Source organism: Brassica napus, chromosome A10 (genome assembly GCF_020379485.1).
Source record: "Brassica napus cultivar Da-Ae chromosome A10, Da-Ae, whole genome shotgun sequence".
Taxonomy (NCBI): Eukaryota; Viridiplantae; Streptophyta; class Magnoliopsida; order Brassicales; family Brassicaceae; genus Brassica; species Brassica napus.
Genome location: NC_063443.1, coordinates 19,436,529 through 19,457,876, shown reverse-complemented (window position 1 = coordinate 19,457,876; position 21,348 = coordinate 19,436,529). Strand labels below are relative to the sequence as shown.

Below are 21,348 nucleotides of genomic sequence, written 5' to 3'. Positions count from 1 at the left end.
ATATATATATATAAGTGGCGAAACTATCATTAATGCCTTTTTGGTGTCTTCTAGTTTCATGGACACTATTATGTGAATGGATCTATGAATAGTAAATACACAATATCAGAGACATACCTATTTCACACAAATACAGATAACTATATGTGTATTTACTTTTCATACGTATATGTATTTTAATTGTATGATGTTTTTTTTTCTGGCGATGGACAGTGCATGCATATTAATTGTAGATCAAATTAAGAAACTGTTTGTTCATATCTCTTTCGAGGGAGAGAACACTTGCCGTGGTCAAATAGAACATGTCCACTTCTCAATAAGTTGTTGTTAATGCCTAAACTTTTAGTCATTTTCCTCTACGAAACCCTGCCATTGGGTTTTAATTTGCCGACAACGGCAATTTTTTCCTCTCTATTGAACCAGTCTATTCGAAAACATTTAATAAAGCATGTCTTTCTAATCTATAAGTTATACACATTTTTCGTTATAATGATATTTGTAAAAGTATTAAATAAGTTATACCTCGTCATTTGCACAAGTTCTAGTAGTAGTGTCCACTCCTTTTTTAGGTTTTAGTATCCCCTCGTCCTTCTAAAGCTACAACAACAGGATTTAATTTATCGGGTAACCATGACTGAACATAATCTAAGTAACGTAACATTTGGGGATTGACGACTAATCCCAAAATTTTGGAGGTTATTAAGGTGCTAACTGTTGAATCTAAATAGGGTTGACCTGATTATTAATGAATGTTTGGTGAGAAGCCGTTGGTTTCTTATTACTGCTATACAATACAAGTGTGCAGCTACTTGACATCCTTCTTTCTTCACGTGATTCCAGTGAATATTACCACTCACCCGATTCCCTCCTAATTGTTATAGGGAAATTCGTTTAGTTTAATAATTATTTTTTGCATCTTACAAAACAATTGGTGAGGTTATGCAACTGAAGCAATGAGTTCACTTCAAACGAAAAAACTACAACTATTAAAAATCACAACTAAGAATTATCAAATTAAATATATATAGTATATTATTTCAAGCTTACAATACTATTCCATATGAAAGAAATCTGTTATTTATATACACATTTTTGTTTATTGCAAACCTACACCTACACCATACCTTCTTTTTTAATATAACAACAGTATGAGAAAAAACAAAACCATGTTAAAAAATATTGTAGTTTGACAAAATTACAAACTTTTTTGGTAAAATGTTAAAATTTATTACCAATTTTGAGATTTTTGATAGAAGAACAGAAACACAAGAAGTAGAGCAATTAAAAACAAAACTAAACAAAAACTCAAACCTAACTACACGGAGACTGACAACTAGTACAACGGCTAATAAGCTAAGCATACATCTAAATTGGAACACTTGTTTACCGCAAAATCGAACCCGCATTGATAACGAAAACTGAGCCTGGTAGAACAAAATTACAAACTTCATCAAAGTGAACAAATCTTAGAAAAAAAAACCATTAAATTTCATTAATTGGTTGTTAGCTGACTGAAAATCTAAAACAAAACCTGATTTATGACTAGTTGACATTTGAGATGAATCTATATAACATGATATGACTCAAGATTTATGAGAATGTATGAACTTTGGCCTAAAACATTCTAGTGATCAAGCATATTTGAGTCGTTTAAATTTTGTTTGGACCGGCAGTTAAACTGTTAAAGAGAGAGCTATACTAAGATAAAGCACCCATGCAGAATGTATTATACTATTATTTAATTCATAGCCCGTGCTCATAGATGTGTTCCTTTCACTTCCCGTTTCAAGTTCAGAGAACCCATCTAAGAGATTTGGATTTATTTGCCTTTTCTTGCCTTCCAAAATTGATTGCTGGAAGCCAGAAAATGACACGCTAGATGTAATTAATTACATTGCCCCAATTGGCGGGAATTTTTATAGTTAGATGGTAGATTTACACCACTACCGAGATTAGTGGCATATGTATAATTATATGACAGATAATTGATCAGCTTGTCCTGATAGTTGAGAGCTTTATTTTTTCTTGTACCAAAGGACGTTAAGTTAATAATTTAAGATTAATATAAGAAGTTTGATATTTTAGCAATTGATTTGTTGTGTACTAAACCAATATTTAGGTGACATATAAGTTCACCACACTTGTCATGCTATTAAGATTTTAACTTCTTCGAACTTTTATACCATCTCACACAAAGTCAGCATAGCCATTTTTTTATAGTTGTAGTTATAAATATATTTTACTCAGAAGACAGAACGAGAGTCGTCGTAAAAAAAGACAGAACGAGAACTAAAGCCGAAACTTTTTTTTCTTCTAAACTTTCTAAAACCAAAACTTTTTTTAACCAACTTGAATAGTAATACTCTACTCGCAACTTTTATAATTTTTTAAAAACGATTTACTATAATTAATAAAAAAACGAACGGTGTGTCGCCCTCACGACTCACGAGCATGCGCAGATTGTAGTCCTCGCTAACCGGTTAACAACAAAGATGTATTTTGTATGGCCTGCAACGACAAACCTAACAGCTAGTTAATAACTAAACTAATTTATAACTGTTTCAGTAAATACATACTCCATAAAACGATGGCATTTACTATTCTCAGCGGCGAGAGGCACAGCCGCACACGATGTCCGGCTCGTGGCATGGGGAAGTGATGTGACCATGTGAACCGCTAGTAAATACACTCTATATTTACAACTAACTACATTATTATTATTTGAAAATACAACTAATAATATATTTTTTTTTTGCTAAAAATAATATTATTCTGTTAACAGATCAACAGATCAAAACTCAAAAAGATTAGTTTAGTGTTTTGTATTAACATCGTTGATGCCTTCCCATTTGATCAGATAAGAGATAAAATTACCGTATAGTGGTTACGGCTTCTTAGACTTAGATATGGATGGATTCTTGTTAATATATAATCCATTTTTTTTAAAGGAGATAGAATTCAGATATGGATTGTAAGTTTGCCAATGTACATTAATCTGTATGTACGTACTGATGATATATTCATTCACAAACACGGTTGCCCATACATGGAATGCGTGTGACACATGGCTTGTGCACTTCTTTGACTAGAGGTCTTTCACAATGGCTGGAGAAAAATGGGCAAGGAACGTACGTTGGATAGATCTCAAAGGAAGGAGCATGGGGCCATTGATATTTATGGTTCATTAGGCCCCATTAAATAGTCGCTTTAGCTAAAAGTAAGCGTGGCATGTATCGTAATTCTTCCCGATTTATAGCCCACTGCCCATACTAGGTCCGAGGGGGTGGGGAAGATTTTTTTTTAATGAAATGAGTGAATCTTTTGCGTGGTCTTACAGTAAAATGGGAGGGATTGAAGGGTCTATTTAGCAAAAGAAAAAAAGTTTGTGGCAAATAACAATATCTACGAAAATTACGAGGCCTTAATTCTCGTAGTGTTATTTTCCTCTTGAGTAATCACCATTACCAAGGAACTAGAGCAAGGTTCTTATCCTTGTACATGAGGTATCTTGTGCATAGCTTCTTTAATGTTGCAACCGAATGCTTGTACATAGACTGGTTCAAACGTGACCAAGTAGTTAAATCTGGTAGTAGATCATTAGAGAAGTAACCAGCGCCACTCTCTCTGTTTATACAACGGAGTCTCGGACAATGAATAAGAGTGTAATGTGTAATTCTTATAATAAACATGTCTCCGAATCCCTCCCTGGCACTCCCTGGTGAGCAGCGAGTCTCCCTCAGTTTCTTTCTATTATAAATGATTCTTCTCGCCTTCATAGTGACTAACTCTTTTCCTTCATCTTAATGCCTATTGATATAAGGAAAGCATCTCTTTTCGTGTCAAAGAGCGACGTCCCACGCGATTACGACTAGGAGTCGCCTGAGAAGAGGATGGTGTCGTTGGTTGATGTATACCAAGTATGTATCAAGTAATTTTAACTTAAGTTTCTATTTTTCACCATAAAAAGTTATCACCCATTTATTTATTTATTTTTTAAAGCTAAAAGAATTACTCATATAAACTTTATTTTCTAAACCAGAACATATTATTATAGAAATATATAATACATTTTTTATTTTATTTTTGCAACTACATTAGATACATGTAGAATTTATACTTTAACCAATTTGTTTCTAATTCGTTACATTATTTATTTATTTTTGGATTTTAAAAGCTATATATATTCTCATACAAAATATTTTTAGATTTAACAATAAATTTTTATTATTTTAACAAATAAATGTATTAACCATGCAAAATGTTTTACACATTTTGGATTTTACTAAAACTATTGTTCATTTTGTAAAAAGTAGGTGATAAACTTTGGTTTGTTGAAAACTAACAATGTCCGGTCTTTACGGTCCGTCAGCGATGCAAATGTTTAACATGTTTTTTTTTGTATTGTGAGTGAAAACAAACCAAACTATAGCATCTAGTCTTTGCAAATGTTTAACATGTTTTCTTCTTATTGTGAATGAATTTCAATATGTTAAAAAACAAACCAAATTTTTGCATCTCGTCTTTTTCCCAAATGAAAATATATTATTTAGTTAACAATAATAACTTTAATAAAATCCAAAATTCGTAAGCTTAAAAAATTTGAATGGTTAATACCTCCATTTGTGAAAATAATTTTTTTTAATCTGAAAATATCTTGTATTTGTAATATACATTCACTTGTGAAAATATATATAGCTTTAAAATCCAAAAATAAATTCATTGAATGTAATGATTTTGAAACAAAATAAATAATTGGCTAGAGTATAAATTCTATTTGTATCTAGTGAAATTGTAAAACTTAATTTAAAAATTTATTACATATTTCTATAATAATAATTTTTGTTTAGAAAGAAAAGTTTATATGACTAATATTTTTGATCTAAAAACTAAATGAAGAAATGATTGATAATTTCTATGGTGAAAAATAGAAACTAAAATTAAAAATACTTAATACATACTGGGTATACACACCTACCAATTGGCAGTAAAATACTAAACTTTCGGAGAACAATAGATTGTACATCAATTTTTATCTCTCTCTATATGTGTAAACATAAATAGAGTGGTTGTATTTTTATTTTTCCTTGGTCGATATAGAAAGTCTGATAGTGTATATAACTAATTTTTACCAAAAAAATAAATAAAATTAGCAGTAAAATACTAAATTTTCGGAGAACATAAGCAATTTTGTTTTTGAAACACACAAAAAAAAATATGTTTATGTTCTCCGAAAGTTTAGTATTTTACAAATAGATTGTACATCAATTTTTATCTCTCTATGGGCCGTAAGTTTATATGATTCTAATAGCCCATTAAGAATGGAAGGGTCTATTTAGCAAAATAATAAAAGTTTGTGGCAAACAGCAATAATATACGAAAATTACGAGGCCTTACCTCTCTCTCTCTCTCTCTCTCGAGTCATCACTACAACGAAACCCTAGCTCCCTTCTCCACATCGGAAGCAGAGAAAAATCTCCGGCGAAGATGGCAGGTGGCCTGGATATGTCACTTGACGATCTCATCAAATCTAATCGAAAACCAACGGGATCTCGCGGCCGAGGCAACGGTGGTTCTAGTAGATTCGGCGGTGGCTCCGGTCCGTCTCGGCGATTTTCTAACAGAGTAGGAAACAGAACGGCGCCGTATTCAAGGGTCAGCGATTGATTTTAATCTCCTCTTAACATCTTCCGTCCACATCAGAGAATTAATTCCTTTAGGGTTAAAATAGCTGAGACCTGTTTTTCGTTTCTTCTTCAGCCGTTACAACAACAGCAAGCTCAAGACCCAATGTGGCAAAACGACGTTTTCGCTACCGACGCGAGTGTGGCGGCGGCTTTTGGGAATCAGTCTGGAGGCTTTGGAAGCGTCGGAGGAGGATCTTCAATCGAGACTGGGACGAAGCTCTACATCTCCAACTTAGACTATGGTGTCTCCAACGAGGATATCAAGGTCTCATTTTATTCTACTCTGAGTAAAGATGGTGGCTTTGAGATTAATCTAGAGCTGGGTTTGTTTTTGTAGGAGCTCTTCTCAGAGGTTGGTGACCTTAAGCGTTATGGGCTTCACTATGATAAGAGTGGAAGATCCAAGGTATAAGCTTTTCTTCTGCTACTGAGTTTTTTAGGGTTGTCCTGATCAAACCATGCTTTTTAGGGTACTGCTGAAGTTGTTTTTTCACGGCGTGGTGATGCCTTGGCTGCTGTCAAGCGTTACAATAATGTTCAGTTGGATGGGAAGCTGATGAAGATTGAGATCGTTGGAACGAATCTTTCAGCTCCAACACCTACTACACCTCTTGCTCCAGTTCAGTTTCCCTTTCCTTCGAATGGGATACTTGGCAACTTTAACGAGAACTACAATGGAGGTTTTAATGGAAACTTCAGGTTTGTGCTCTTCTCAGATATGCTTTGTTGATATGGCTGATGTCTTGTTATTCAGTTAGTGAGCTATGTAGATTATGATAGGTTGATTAATTCCCTTTAGGTCTTATTAAATTTTTGAACAACAGGGGAAGAGGTGGTTTTATGGGGCGGCCTCGTGGTGGTTTTGGCGGTGGTAATTTCCGAGGTGGTAGAGGAGGCAGGGGAGGTAGAGGAGGAGGCGGTGGTCGTGGCAGTGGAAGAGGACGTGATGAGAAGGTATCTGCAGAGGATCTTGATGCTGAATTGGACAAGTATCACAAGGCGGCAATGGAAACAAGCTAAAAGAAGGGACTAAAGTCCATTGCAATGTATTCCTTTAGTGCATGATAATGCTTTTGTATGAGTATGAGATTTAGATTTATATCAATTGTCTTAACATTATCTGAGTTTAGCTTTTTTCTTTTTCTTCTCTTTGTGAGCGTTTCAGAGAAACAAGTTCTGTGTGTCCTGAGGAATTCAAATCCTTATTAAGTTCGATATGGTTACTATGTTAATTTTGGATAATTTCCTTTTGTTTCATTTAATGAAGGACCATATTGTAATTTTCCCTATCATCTCCTTCTTATTTGACCTAAGATACTGTCGACAAACAAAACAAAAAAAAGTTTTTTTTTTTCATACATCACGAATTTTTGAGCTATTAAGGATCTAAATCTAACAAACCTCCGATCCAAAAGAATGGCGTCGTACCGGCCGCCGCCACCTCCGTCTCCTCTCCCACCGCCGCCTCAAAATCCCCCACCCCCACCACCTCTTCCTCCGTCGTTACCCCCTCCGGTTCCTCCCCCACCGCCGTCGCATCAACCTTACGCTTATCCTCCGCATACTTACTATCAGCAGCCGTCTCACTATCCTCCTCCTCAATTCAACCAGCATCAAGCTCCTCCGCCGCCTCCTCCTCCCCCCTCAGCACCTCCTCCCACCGTACCCGAGCCTCCTCGAAACCAATCGACCAATGACCGCCACAAAGCGGCCTCCAAGCCGCCGCGGGAGCGTCCTCCATCGAAGCAGCACCACAGGCCTCATCACCCTTCTAGTAAGAATCCGGAAGAAGAGAGGAGGCAAAGGAAGAAGAGGGAGGCCGAGAAAGAGAGGCAGCAGCTGAAATCGTCGTCTCACAAGTCTCAGGTTCCCAAGGGGCACACGGAGGAGAGGAAGCCTACGCCTCTTCTCACCGCTGATAGGGTCGAGAATCGGTTAAAGAAACCAACCACCTTCATCTGCAAGCTCAAGTCTGTTCTCCTTTTCTCTTTATTGCCCTTTTCAAGCTGCTTTCTTTTGCTGATTATCTTCTTCTTTCAGGTTCCGGAATGAGCTTCCTGATCCTACTGCACAGCTTAAGCTTATGACCATCAAGCGTGATAAAGATCAGTATGTTACTTACTCTATCCTTTTTTTTATTCCACATTTTTGTTTCTTCTTATATCTGTTTGATCTCATTAGATATACAAAGTATACCATCACATCTCTGGAGAAGTTATGGAAACCAAAAATCTTTGCTGAGCCTGATCTTGGAATACCATTGGATCTTCTTGACCTAAGTGTCTACAAGTATGATCTCTCCCTCTCTCTCAAAAATCTTAGATTGCTTCAGTTTCTTATTGTCTTGGCTCGTTTCAGGCCACCGAAAGTGAGGCAGCCTCTTGCCCCTGAAGATGAAGAACTGTTGCGTGATGATGATGCTGTTACTCCTATCAAAAAAGATGGCATCAAGAGAAAAGAACGACCTACCGATAAAGGTGTTTCATGGCTCGTCAAAACGCAGTACATTTCTTCTATTAATAATGAATCCACAAGACAGGTATATCAACCTCTCTTGGTTCTTTGAATATTCTGCTTTGTTTTTTTAGTGTGAAGACAGTATGAAACCTTCTGTCTTTTACTATGTGTAGTCTCTAACGGAGAAAAGAGCAAAGGAACTGCGAGAGATGAAAGGAGGCGTCGACATCTTGCAGAATCTTAACAATAGGTGTGTGGTGGTATTTGTGTTTCTCTAAAGAAAGTGAATAAAAAATATTGGTGTAATGGGTTTCTGTTTCTTGGTCTTTTAGAGAGAGACAGATCAAGGATATTGAAGCATCCTTCGAGGCCTGCAAATCCCGACCAGTTCATGCCACCAATAAAAAATTGCAGCCTGTTGAAGTTTTACCACTATTGCCATATTTTGATAGGTTGGCTCCTCCTTACTTTTCCCTGTTGAGGTCTAACTGTACAGTACTTAAGAGGGGGCGTTGGTCTGCAAGAGTTATAGTGGATGGAAAACCAGTAATAGTTTTCACTGGACTCGTAGCATATGCTAATCTGTTTCAATCTTCCTTTTTAATGTTCGACACAGGTACGAGGAGCAGTTTGTGGTAGCGAATTTTGATAGTGCTCCTACAGCTGATTCTGAGTTTTTTGGCAAGTTGGACTCTTCAATTCGTGATGAACATGAATCACGGGTGAGTTTGTGTTGTGGTTGGTCCAGTTATTACTTTCCTTCCTTGCCTAGTAATATGTTCAATGAGATTAATGTGAAAACGATATCACTTTCCTTCCCTGCGTAAATTGACATCAGCTCTGGACCTTCATCCTTGACAGGCCGTTTTAAAAAGCTATGTAATTGCTGGATCGGACAATAGCAATCCCGAAAAAATCCTGGCCTACATGGTTCCTTCCTTGGACGAGGTAGACATGCTTTTTTCTCAATTTGTTTATGCTACCTGCTTTTTTTTATATCAACTTGTTTATATGTTGCTGTGCCAGTTGTCTAAGGACATGCATGATGAAAACGAGGATATCTCTTATACTTGGGTCCGCGAATACCTCTGGGATGTATGTACCTTAGCCCAATGTGATTTTGAGTAACTTTGATTGTTTTTTTGGTTGCAAATCGAAATTAAAAAAATATTACCTGTTTTATAACAGATACCACCAAAGGAACCAAACGAGCGTGACACATACCTGGTGTCGTTTGAGGATGGGACCGCTAGCTATTTGGTATTCTCTAAACTACACCTGCATCTCTTTTTGTTACATTCGGTTGTTCCATATGAGATTGACCCTGTGAGCATGTGGCAGCCCCTACCAACTAGGCTGAACATGAGGAAGAGAAGGGCCAGGGAAGGAAGAGCGTCTGATGAGATTGAACACTTGCCAGTACCCTCAAGGGTGACTATAAGGAACAGATCGTCTGTATCAATAATCGAACATAAAGATTCAATGGTAACAGTAAAATCCAAACATTTAATCCTTTACGCAAGAAGTGTATGTGGAAGATTCTACAACTCTTCTTTGGATGTAGGTTAATACAAATTCTAGGAATGGTGCGTCGAGCTCCAAGATGAGAAGGTTAGAGGACGAAGAAGGCCTTGGCAGATCTTGGAAACACGGGTCGGAACAAGATGCTAATCAATATAGTGATAATAATGATGATTATTCTGAGTGAATGTGTGCGCCGTACTAAACAATTATTATGTGTCGGAATCAAACATGCTTTTAGCATTGCATTCCATAGGGTCGAGACATGTTTTGCCAGTAATGTATTTTGGAAATGTGGGGTTTAAGAGATAAAAGACTTGTGTGTTCCCTAGTGCTTTCATCATGCAAGTTACTTGTTTAAGCTACCATATAGCATTTATGCGCATTTCTTCTCTATGGCTTGTGTGTTCCCTAGTTGATATAAGGCAGAAGCTTCAAAACGACGGAGTTTCAGGGAAGAAGAAGAAGAACATTGACTGGAATAACTAATCCAATAACTAATCACATTCATAACACATTAACTTGTACGTCGGCCCATCGGGCTTTGCCTTATCCTTGTTGTGTGAACTAATATTGTTTTTTTTTTTGAACTAATAATGTTGGCTTTGACTATGACTGACTGCACTAAGAACTTGTTGAATTTAAGATCGAGGCATATGTTTTCCTTCCGAATTTGTGGCATTGTATCGCTGTAATGTTATACATCACCAGTATATTAGTAGTATTTTAAGAATTCAACGAACTTGCTTGCACTTTGATCAAAAAAAAAACGAACTTGCTAGCACACTACAAAAACAAACAAATCCAAAATTAATGCTCGTGAAGCTAATCACGAGATTTAAGATCATTAACATTTAAGAAAATCGTAACACCTTTGAAAATATGGATTTTTATTAAATAAAAGCGTATCAGTACAGAGAACATAAATCTAAATGTTTCTACAAAAAGAAACATGATAATATGATATTTGTAAGCTAAAAAAAGACAATGAGTCAGTGATTTGATGTTCTGTTTAAGACAGGGATTCTGGTTGTCAGTCGCATGTAAAGAAAATAAGAAGTACAAAAGCATGGGATTTTGTAGCGTTTCTCGGCTCAAATTCTAACGCGTACATTGAAGCGCGTGTAGTGTCTAAAACGAATCTCACCGTCACCGTTATCTTTGTCCCCTAATGGTCCGTGCACATCAAAGGCCTTTTGCTCTCTCCCAAGTGCCTATGCTATGGGCCGGGCCTGCCAATCGGTTAAGAAAACCGGGTCGTTACAAGCGCGTTCTCAGGCTTGTCACTGAAAGCCCACATGTACATGTTCTCCATATCATGCACTTTATTTTATACGAAGCCTTTCGTCATATATAGTCTGCCGGTAAGGACTAAACAAAGGACTTTGTTTACTTCATAGTTTCACATTGACAAAGCCGTGTTTGCATTGTAAAAAAGCTGATGCAAAATGTCTTTTTTGGCATTAATTTTTTCTTCTTATAACATTGCAGAAAATACTCTATTAATGTCTACACTTCATTTCAATATCGCGAAAACAACAGCTATTATAAGCTCTTAGCGGAAGAAAACTAGCTAAATGCACACCAAGATAGGAAAAGCCAAAACGTTTACTTATCCGTCATCATAGCTGGACAGAACATCCAGAGTTCGAAAAAGTTCAAAAAATTATAGCAAAACGGGCCTTTCAAAAAGGCGCAACATTCAAAAGTTCTTAGGAAATCGAAAATAAGCAGGGAGAGAGATAAGAGAGACGTCAAGAATCAACAGATTAGTCGACCTCCTCGATCTTAGGGCCAGCACCGCCTGAGGCAGGAGGAGCATCATCGTCCATACCTGCAGCTTCACCGCCAGCTCCTTGGTACATCTTGGCAATGATTGGGTTGCAGATGCTCTCCAACTCCTTCATCTTGTCTTCGAACTCATCAGCCTCACCCAACTGGTTATTCTCCAGCCACTGAATCGCCTGCTCAATAGACTCCTCGATCTTCTTCTTGTCTGCAGCCGGTAGCTTCTCACCAATCTTCTCGTCCTGGATGGTGTTCCTCATGTTGTAAGCGTAGTTCTCGAGAGCGTTCTTGGCTTCCACCTTCTTCTTGTGCTCCTCGTCCTCCGACTTGTACTTCTCAGCCTCTTGAACCATCTTCTCAATATCGTCCTTGGACAAACGACCCTTGTCGTTGGTGATGGTGATCTTGTTCTTCTGTCCGGTGGTCTTGTCCTCAGCAGAGACGTTGAGGATACCGTTGGCGTCAATGTCGAAGCAGACAGTGATTTGGGGGACACCACGTGGAGCTGGAGGGATTCCGGAGAGCTCAAACTTTCCTAAGAGGTTGTTGTCCTTGGTCCTGGCTCTCTCCCCTTCAAACACCTGGATCAACACACCAGGTTGGTTGTCGGAGTAGGTCGAGAACACTTGCTCCTTCTTGGTCGGAATGGTTGTGTTTCTTGCGATCAAAGTGGTCATGACACCACCGGCGGTCTCAAGACCGAGTGAGAGAGGAGTGACATCGAGCAAGAGAAGATCTTGGACCTTCTCGTTTCCTTCACCACTGAGAATAGCTCCCTGGACGGCAGCACCGTAAGCAACGGCCTCGTCGGGGTTGATAGACTTGCACAGCTCCTTGCCGTTGAAGAAGTCCTGAAGCAATTGCTGAACCTTGGGAATACGGGTGGAACCACCAACAAGAACAACATCGTGGACGGTGCTCTTGTCCATCTTAGCATCACGGAGACACTTCTCCACTGGCTCCATACACTTCCTAAAGAGATCCATGTTGAGCTCCTCGAACCTAGCACGGGTGAGGGCAGAGTAGAAATCAATCCCCTCAAAGAGAGAGTCAATCTCGATGGTGGTCTGAGCAGTGGAGGAAAGAGTCCTCTTTGCTCTCTCACAGGCTGTCCTCAACCTCCTAAGAGCTCTTGGGTTTCCGGTAATATCCTTCTTGCTCTTCCTCTTAAACTCCTGAACAAAGTGGTTCACCATTCTGTTGTCGAAGTCCTCACCACCGAGATGTGTGTCTCCGGCAGTGGCCTTAACCTCAAAGATACCTTCCTCAATAGTAAGAAGGGAGACATCAAAAGTACCACCACCGAGATCAAAGATCAACACGTTCTTCTCTCCAACGCTGGTCGCCTTCTTGTCAAGACCGTAAGCAATAGCAGCAGCGGTGGGCTCGTTGATGATACGCATAACGTTCAAACCAGCAATCACACCGGCGTCCTTAGTAGCCTGACGCTGAGAGTCGTTGAAGTAGGCAGGGACAGTGACGACGGCGTTCTTGATGGTGACGCCAAGGTAAGCCTCAGCAATCTCACGCATCTTAATGAGAACCATGGAGGAAATCTCCTCGGCGGCGAACTGCTTCTCCTCGCCCTTGTAGTTGACGACGATCATTGGCTTCTCGGCAGGTCCGGCGATGATCTTGAATGGCCACAGCTTCATGTCGCTCTGTACAGAGCTGTCGCTGAAACGACGACCGATCAACCTCTTAGCATCTGCCACGTACACACAAGAACAATCAATAAACGCATCTCAGAAACAGTTACAAGCTCAATCAAACGAAAACGAGCAAAATAAATTCGAATAATTAATAGATCTAACATAACAAACTTCAAAGTTTAATTAGCTCAAAAGCAATCAATAAACGCATATCAAAAGAACTTAGTAGCTAAAACGAACGAAAACGAGCAAATCAAATTCGAATCAACACTATATCATGAGATCTACTAATAGAATCCTAGATCTAACATACCAAAACCTCAGATCTAGCTATTCAAACCAGGAATAAGACGAGAGATACGTACCAAAGACAGTGTTGATTGGGTTCATGGCGACCTGGTTCTTAGCGGCATCACCGATGAGCCTCTCGGAGTCAGTGAAAGCGACGTAAGAAGGCGTGGTCCTGTTTCCCTGATCATTAGCGATGATCTCAACACGGTCGTGTTGCCACACTCCGACGCAAGAGTACGTCGTACCGAGATCGATACCGATCGCTGGACCTTCTCCTTTACCAGCAGACATTCTAATAATCGAGAAGAATGAGCTACAGAGAAGGAAGAGGGCGGCTAGGTTTTGAGTTTCGTAAATTGGTAAGCAACTAGGAAGAAGAGATTTGTTTATATAGACTTTAGCGCGGGGCTTGGGTTTGATTGGACGGTCACGAATGAACTGAAATCAGATCTAGGGCGCCAGGCTGTTTAAAAAGGGTTCGAGAATGTTCGATGGCTGTGAGGTTAAAACCCTAGTTGGCAACTTGTTTGACCTAATGGGCCGAGCTAGTTTTACTTATGGGTTTTAGTGTTGGCAGAATGGGCCGAGCTATCTTTACACTTGTGGGTTTTAGTGTTGGGGAGTGTTATTTTTTTCTCTTCTCCATGAACAAGTGAGTATTTATTTAATGTTCATCCTAAATATGAGGATTGTAATTTTCCTTATTTGAAAAACTCAGCAAATGTTTATTTTCTTTTTTCTTGACCCAAATAAAATGTACTTTTTCCATTTGTTTTAAAATTTACCCAAATTTAAAAATCAATTTTTGAAAATAAATGCAAAGTATCTGCATAATGGTTAAATTTTGATTTTTTTTTAATACTTACAATGAGCTACACAACATGATCACAATTGCCATATGATTACAGAAAGAAGCTTCACTCTTTCATCAAACTACATTTATCTAAACCCAATTGAAATACATCAAGCATTGGTGCAGGTACATTATCTTAGCAAACAAACGACGCATTTTGGTTAAAATGAAGAAAATCCTAACACAATAAACAACTAAATTTGTTACATAATCAAACAAACGACACATTTTGGTTAAAATGATGAAAATACAAACTATTTAAATTTGACACACTTTATCTAAATATATAGTACCACAACGACAAACTGATTTGGGCTAATTATGTCAAAAAAAATTGTGGTTCGGTGAGAAAATTTTGCCAAAACCCAGAAAATACATCCATCTAAAGTTTGAAAATCCGATGGAGAGAAAGTAACAACTCCAATGTCAAAGCTTGACCGTTGTGATTATTACACAGACACACAAGTATAAGAAACAAGTAACAAGTATAAGAATATCGAGATATATACGAAACATAAGAAAAGTAATGAGTATTTGTGTCCAATTATAAATGCAATTATAAAAAAAAAACAAATTTGAACAAGTATTTTGATCACATAACAAATAGCAAGTAACAGATAAATAACGAATCATGTACCAAAAATAATAATGATACTTGATATTTGACTCGGTCTTGCAAATAATAAAAAAATATATAATCTATTAAAATAGGAGTACAAAATTAGATTATCCCTTAATTTTCCACTATATTTACAATGGCATGCCACTGAAGTTATTAATTAACCTATCTTTTAGGATTTTTGTCTTTTCTCTTCAATTAATGTATTTTCAAAATCAAATTCTAACTAAAAAATCATGGCAACAATAATTAATAAACCTAACTTTTAATATTTTTTTGTCTTTTCCTTTTTATTATACATATGTGTATTTGAAAATAATTAATTCCATATATACATTTCGTAATTACATACATTATACGGTAATTATTTTACTAATTCCACATATACATAATAAATAGTATACAACAATTTCATTATACATAATCATAAAATTTTGATCTATAAAAACAGTTTATACAATAATTTTATTATATATAATCATAAAATTTTGATCCATAAAAAATAAAAATACATTTGTGTGATTTTACAGGTCGTATTCTAAATAAATGGATGATATAATTAAGGGTTTACATGATAAAATAAAACTACTCAATATAAACTATAAAATTATTGTGTTTATAAATGTCATATTAAAAAAAAATTAAACGGGTAAATTTTAAAATATATATTATCACTTATACAAATAAATATTCATTTATCAAAAAACTAACACCTGCGCGGGTACGCGGGTCAAGCTCTAGTTAACTTATTACTTGCTTTGACAATGCTGAATACTTAATAAGGGTACCCGATTAAATAGCGAGTCTAAGGTGAATAACGAATAATGATATCCAACCCGAGTACCATTATAAATAAACCACATGTGCTTAGTAAATACATTTATGAAACCTCTATTTCTTAACAAATTTAGTTGTTTATTGTGTTTGGATTTTCTTTATATTAACCAAAATTTGTAATTTTGTTAAATAATTCAACATAAATGTGGCTGTAGTTTAGTGGTGAGAATTCCACGTTGTGGCCGTGGAGACCTGGGCTCGAATCCCAGCAGCCACACATTATTTTTGTTCTCATTTATTTTTTTAAATAACGTTATAACCAAGTTCAACTAATTAATAGGACATAGTCTTTGCTTCCGATCTGTTCCGTTAACACTGTGAGGGAAGAAGAATCGAGGATAAATTCTCTGCCTCTAGGCTTTCGAAGGTAAAAAATAAAGCCTGAGATTTATCCATTTTCCTTTTCCTCATATATATTTTGTATTTGTTCTTAGGCATAAATTTATTTCTTGCGGTAGAGATCTGATGAGATTCAATCAATTTCGTTTTCTTTTCTTGGCGTGATCTAAGGTTGATGTGTTCATTACACAACACCTTTGGTCGATCTGGATTTTGTACTCTCCTTTTCGTCTAGTGTAGTAGAGTTCATGTGTGATTTTCATTTTCTGATTTTTCATCGTTGTGATGTTACAGATGTTTGACGATCAGAACCTCGGATTCTTTGCCAGTTTTCTCGGCATTTTCATCTTCATTTTGGTCATTGCTTACCATTTCGTGGTGGCCGACACAAAATTTGAAGGGAAATTGCACCCAGTAACCACAAAGAAAAACAAAATTCACTAACTAACTAAAAACACCCCCTCTCTCCTACTTTCTCTTCCTATCTCTCTCTACTCTCTCTCTAAGAATCTAATTTCCCTTCTTTTTTTTTTGGCTATTTAGCAAATAAGCCCAAATTTGAATGAAGTTTTTGTATTTTGGTTTCTTACTACAAAATAATTATTTATTTGTCGGAATCAAACATGTCTTTAGCATTCCATATAGTCGACATGTTTCGCCAGTAATGTATCTTTCACAATGTATTTTTTTATTATGAACAATAGATAAAGACTTTTCATCATTCAAATTTTTATCATGCAAGTTACTTGTTTTAGCTATCATACAGCTTTCTGTACATGCACATTGTCTTATCTCTGCCTTAGTTGCTTGTACCACAGTTCCAACTAGTTGTTGAGACTTCATGGTATGAGTCAGCTTAGATTTTGATGCTTGTGAGTAACCACACACTTGACCTTATGAATTGTTATGTCTAAAGGTAGTTTCTTCACATTGCCAGGATAATGATCCTGTTTACAGATTTATTTGTTCCACATTAGCATAAGTTTTTTCTTTTTGCATGATGTTATGTGCTAGATACGCAGCATTAGCCTTTGTTTTGTGGTACTCATTTTCTATTGACGTCAATCTTCCAAAGATCAGTTTCATTCTTGAACCTCTCCGCATCTTCCTGGTTGTTACTAGATTATGTACCTGCACCAATGCTAACTGTACTTCAGTGTGAAGCTTCTTTTTGTAAGCGTGTTAGTTGTGATCATGATGGGTAGCTCTTTGTATGTTACTATAATATGGGATGGGTTTTTGAAGTAATCCAAAGATAGGGACAAAGAACTCAAAGGCTGATTGTTGTGTGGGATAAATAGCTTGTAGGCTCTGTCTCACCTTGTATTGTTTTGACTTTTGTTAAATACAAATAATCAGGGAGAGTTTGTGGGTGTAAATCTTTGTATAAAGCATGTATACTGCAACAAAATCTCCAATACACATTCTTGCAGTGTCAAGTGCCAAATTCTTTGTTTGCCACATATATAAAGCGTCAGTTACTAATGTTTTTAGCTACTATGTGATTAGAGAAGAGAAATAGCACATCGGCATATAAGCTCACCTTTGAAAGTGGACCAACACAGTGAAAAGAAAAGTAATGGCTGATGCAAAAAATCCAAATTAAACCATTCTACATAAGTACGGTTTGTTAAAGGAGAAACCTATCTTTACTGCATTATTAGGCAGATCAACACAAACATATACTTCGTATTTATTTTGGAAAGATTGTTATGTAAATTTTAAAACAAATGGAAAAATACATTTTATTTGGGTCAAGAAAAAGAAAATAAACATTTGCTGAGTTTTTCAAATAAGTAAAATTACAATCTGCATATTTAGGAAGAACATTGAATAATATATACCAGTTGTTCGTGGAGAAGAGAAACTATAACGTATAGCTAGCTCGGCCCATTATCCCAACACTATAACCCATAAGTATTAAGTATAGCTAACTCGCCCCATTAGGTCAAACAAGTGGCCAACTTGTAACTAACGAAACCCGACCCAGCGGTTGAACCGGTAAATTCGGTGATCCAAAATAAATTTGGTGGATTTTGTTAAAAACCAAATATTTAAAAACTCGCAAAAACTACTAAAACCAGGAATTCGATACCGGTTAAACCATTGGTTGAACCAAACATATAATTTTTACATATTTTAGTTTTTAAATATATTTTTATCATACATAATTACCAATTCACTATTTTATTTGTGATTTTTAGATTTGAGTGAAGATTTCACTATGCCACCAGAAGAACATGAGATGGACAAAAGAATCAAAATTAGTTGATGTGATTTGGTGTTAATTTATTTTTGTTATTGACAATTTACTACAATGATGTTTATCCTTTGATTTATTTTGAATTTAAAATTTAATTTATTAATCACATTAGATATTTAGATTTAAATATTCTGACCTTTTTTAATATTTATTTAGTCTAAACTATTTTTTGATATTTTGTATGTCAAATAAACATAAAATATATACATATCTAAATTATTATTTTATATTTTGAAAAATATTTGAAAAATATTTAATGTAGTTTCTATATTTTTTATTTTATAACTAATTTTTTATCATATAATAAAATTTATTTATTTATTAATCTGCGTTCGACCAATGATTCCGTGATCCGGAAAGTAGTCCGGTTCAATGTTCGGATCGGTTTTAAAAACATTGTAACAAACTAGGGTTTTACCTCACAGCCATAGAACATTCTCGAACTCTTTTAAACAGCCTGGCGCCCTAGATCTGAATTCATTCGTGGCCGCCCGATCAAACCCAAGCCCCGCGCTAAGGTCTATATAAACAAATCTCTTCTTCACAGTTGTTTACCAATTTACGAAACTCAAAACCTAGCCGCCCTCTTCCTTCTCTGTAGCTCATTCTTTCCGATTCTTATAATGTCTGGTAAAGGAGAAGGTCCAGCGATCGGTATCGACCTCGGTACGACGTACTCTTGCGTCGGAGTGTGGCAACACGACCGTGTTGAGATCATCGCTAATGATCAGGGTAACAGGACCACGCCTTCTTACGTCGCCTTCACTGACTCCGAGAGGCTCATCGGTGATGCCGCTAAGAACCAGGTCGCCATGAACCCTATCAACACCGTCTTCGGTACGTATCTCATCTTCTTCCTGATTTGAATTTAGATCTGAGGTTTTGGTATGTTAGATCTAGGATTCTATTAGTAGATCTCATGATTGAGTGTTGATTCGAATTTGATTTGCTCGTTTTCGTTCGATTTAGCTACTAAGTGCTTTTGAGATGCGTTTATTGATTGCTTTTGAGCTAATTAAACTTTGAAGTTTGTTATGTTAGATCTATTAATTATTCGAATTTATTTTGCTCGTTTTCGTTTGATTGAGCTTGTAACTGCTTCTGAGATGCGTTTATTGATTCTTTTTGTGTGTACGTGGCAGATGCTAAGAGGTTGATCGGTCGTCGTTTCAGCGACAGCTCTGTACAGAGCGACATGAAGTTGTGGCCATTCAAGATCATCGCCGGACCTGCCGAGAAGCCAATGATCGTCGTCAACTACAAGGGCGAGGAGAAGCAGTTCGCCGCCGAGGAGATTTCCTCCATGGTTCTCATTAAGATGCGTGAGATTGCTGAGGCTTACCTTGGCGTCACCATCAAGAACGCAGTCGTCACTGTCCCTGCTTACTTCAACGACTCTCAGCGTCAGGCTACTAAGGACGCTGGTGTGATTGCCGGTTTGAACGTTATGCGTATCATCAACGAGCCCACCGCTGCTGCTATTGCTTACGGTCTTGACAAGAAGGCGACCAGCGTTGGAGAGAAGAACGTGTTGATCTTTGATCTCGGTGGTGGTACTTTTGATGTCTCCCTTCTTACTATTGAGGAAGGTATCTTTGAGGTTAAGGCCACTGCCGGAGACACACATCTCGGTGGTGAGGACTTCGACAACAGAATGGTGAACCACTTTGTTCAGGAGTTCAAGAGGAAGAGCAAGAAGGACATTACCGGAAACCCGAGAGCTCTTAGGAGGTTGAGGACGGCCTGTGAGAGAGCGAAGAGGACTCTTTCCTCCACTGCTCAGACCACCATCGAGATTGACTCTCTCTTTGAGGGTATCGACTTCTACTCTGCACTCACCCGTGCTAGGTTCGAGGAGCTCAACATGGATCTCTTTAGGAAGTGTATGGAGCCAGTGGAGAAGTGTCTCCGTGATGCTAAGATGGACAAGAGCACCGTCCACGATGTTGTTCTTGTCGGTGGCTCCACCCGTATTCCCAAGGTTCAGCAATTGCTTCAGGACTTCTTCAACGGCAAGGAGCTGTGCAAGTCTATCAACCCCGACGAGGCCGTTGCTTACGGTGCTGCCGTCCAGGGAGCTATTCTCAGTGGTGAAGGAAACGAGAAGGTCCAAGATCTTCTCTTGCTCGATGTCACTCCTCTCTCACTCGGTCTTGAGACCGCCGGTGGTGTCATGACCACTTTGATCGCAAGAAACACAACCATTCCGACCAAGAAGGAGCAAGTGTTCTCGACCTACTCCGACAACCAGCCTGGTGTGTTGATCCAGGTGTTCGAAGGGGAGAGAGCCAGGACCAAGGACAACAACCTCCTAGGAAAGTTTGAGCTCTCCGGAATCCCACCGGCTCCACGTGGTGTCCCCCAAATCACTGTCTGCTTCGACATTGACGCCAACGGTATCCTCAACGTCTCTGCTGAGGACAAGACCACCGGACAGAAGAACAAGATCACCATCACCAACGACAAGGGTCGTTTGTCCAAGGATGATATTGAGAAGATGGTCCAAGAGGCTGAGAAGTACAAGTCTGAGGATGAGGAGCACAAGAAGAAGGTGGAAGCCAAGAACGCTCTTGAGAACTACGCTTACAACATGAGGAACACCATCCAGGACGAGAAGATTGGTGAGAAGCTACCGGCTGCAGACAAGAAGAAGATCGAGGAGTCTATTGAGCAGGCGATTCAGTGGCTGGAGAATAACCAGTTGGGTGAGGCTGATGAGTTCGAAGACAAGATGAAGGAGTTGGAGAGCATCTGCAACCCAATCATTGCCAAGATGTACCAAGGAGCTGGTGGTGAAGCCGCAGGGATGGACGATGATGCTCCTCCTGCCTCAGGCGGTGCTGGCCCTAAGATTGAAGAGGTCGACTAATCTGTTGATTCTTGACGTCTCTCTCTATCTATTTTACTCTTTATTTCGATCTCTTAAGAACTTTTCGTATGTTTGGCCTTTATGATAGGTCCGTTTTGCTATTATGTTTGTTACAACTTTTCTGAACTCTAGATTTTCTGTTCTGCTATGATGATGGATTATTTGGCTTTTCCTA

General features: G+C 37.8%; 5 protein-coding genes and 1 non-coding gene across 7 annotated transcripts; 5 read left to right on the top strand and 1 right to left on the bottom strand.

The window, feature by feature from the left end:
- The first annotated feature begins 5,366 nt into the window (after positions 1 to 5,366).
- On the top strand, positions 5,367 to 6,916 carry LOC106372592 (THO complex subunit 4B-like). Of its 2 annotated transcripts, XM_048742690.1 has the most exons (6): positions 5,367 to 5,652; positions 5,758 to 5,949; positions 6,022 to 6,090; positions 6,154 to 6,383; positions 6,509 to 6,594; positions 6,625 to 6,916. In XM_048742690.1, the coding sequence occupies exons 1-6, from the start codon at positions 5,485 to 5,487 to the stop codon at positions 6,702 to 6,704; spliced, it is 825 nt and encodes a 274-aa protein (XP_048598647.1). In that variant the 5' UTR covers positions 5,367 to 5,484; the 3' UTR covers positions 6,705 to 6,916. The 2 variants fall into 2 exon arrangements, with proteins under 2 accessions (XP_048598647.1, XP_013668290.2); XM_013812836.3 differs by having other exon boundaries at positions 6,509 to 6,916.
- A 76-nt stretch (positions 6,917 to 6,992) lies between these two features.
- LOC106372591 (protein PAF1 homolog) lies at positions 6,993 to 10,030 on the top strand. Its single transcript, XM_013812835.3, has 12 exons — positions 6,993 to 7,654; positions 7,725 to 7,793; positions 7,866 to 7,973; positions 8,043 to 8,223; positions 8,315 to 8,391; positions 8,474 to 8,593; positions 8,758 to 8,863; positions 9,003 to 9,089; positions 9,168 to 9,236; positions 9,330 to 9,401; positions 9,483 to 9,626; positions 9,706 to 10,030. The coding sequence occupies exons 1-12, from the start codon at positions 7,101 to 7,103 to the stop codon at positions 9,847 to 9,849; spliced, it is 1,731 nt and encodes a 576-aa protein (XP_013668289.2). The 5' UTR covers positions 6,993 to 7,100; the 3' UTR covers positions 9,850 to 10,030.
- A 1,222-nt stretch (positions 10,031 to 11,252) lies between these two features.
- On the bottom strand, positions 11,253 to 13,831 carry LOC106372589 (heat shock 70 kDa protein 1-like). The gene is made up of 2 exons (XM_048742689.1): positions 13,468 to 13,831; positions 11,253 to 13,158 (listed from the first exon to the last, which is right to left on the bottom strand). The coding sequence occupies exons 1-2, from the start codon at positions 13,682 to 13,684 to the stop codon at positions 11,432 to 11,434; spliced, it is 1,944 nt and encodes a 647-aa protein (XP_048598646.1). The 5' UTR covers positions 13,685 to 13,831; the 3' UTR covers positions 11,253 to 11,431.
- Positions 13,832 to 15,281: 1,450 nt separating this feature from the next.
- On the top strand, positions 15,282 to 16,799 carry LOC106370720 (dolichyl-diphosphooligosaccharide--protein glycosyltransferase subunit 4C-like). Its single transcript, XM_048742691.1, has 2 exons — positions 15,282 to 16,069; positions 16,336 to 16,799. The coding sequence occupies exon 2, from the start codon at positions 16,336 to 16,338 to the stop codon at positions 16,483 to 16,485; it is 150 nt and encodes a 49-aa protein (XP_048598648.1). The 5' UTR covers positions 15,282 to 16,069; the 3' UTR covers positions 16,486 to 16,799.
- Positions 15,848 to 15,919, top strand: TRNAH-GUG. The gene has a single exon. It is a non-coding gene; the product is annotated as a tRNA-His (tRNA).
- Positions 16,800 to 18,753: 1,954 nt separating the features above from the next.
- LOC106361614 (heat shock 70 kDa protein 1) lies at positions 18,754 to 21,348 on the top strand. The gene is made up of 2 exons (XM_013801389.2): positions 18,754 to 19,141; positions 19,447 to 21,348. The coding sequence occupies exons 1-2, from the start codon at positions 18,928 to 18,930 to the stop codon at positions 21,171 to 21,173; spliced, it is 1,941 nt and encodes a 646-aa protein (XP_013656843.2). The 5' UTR covers positions 18,754 to 18,927; the 3' UTR covers positions 21,174 to 21,348.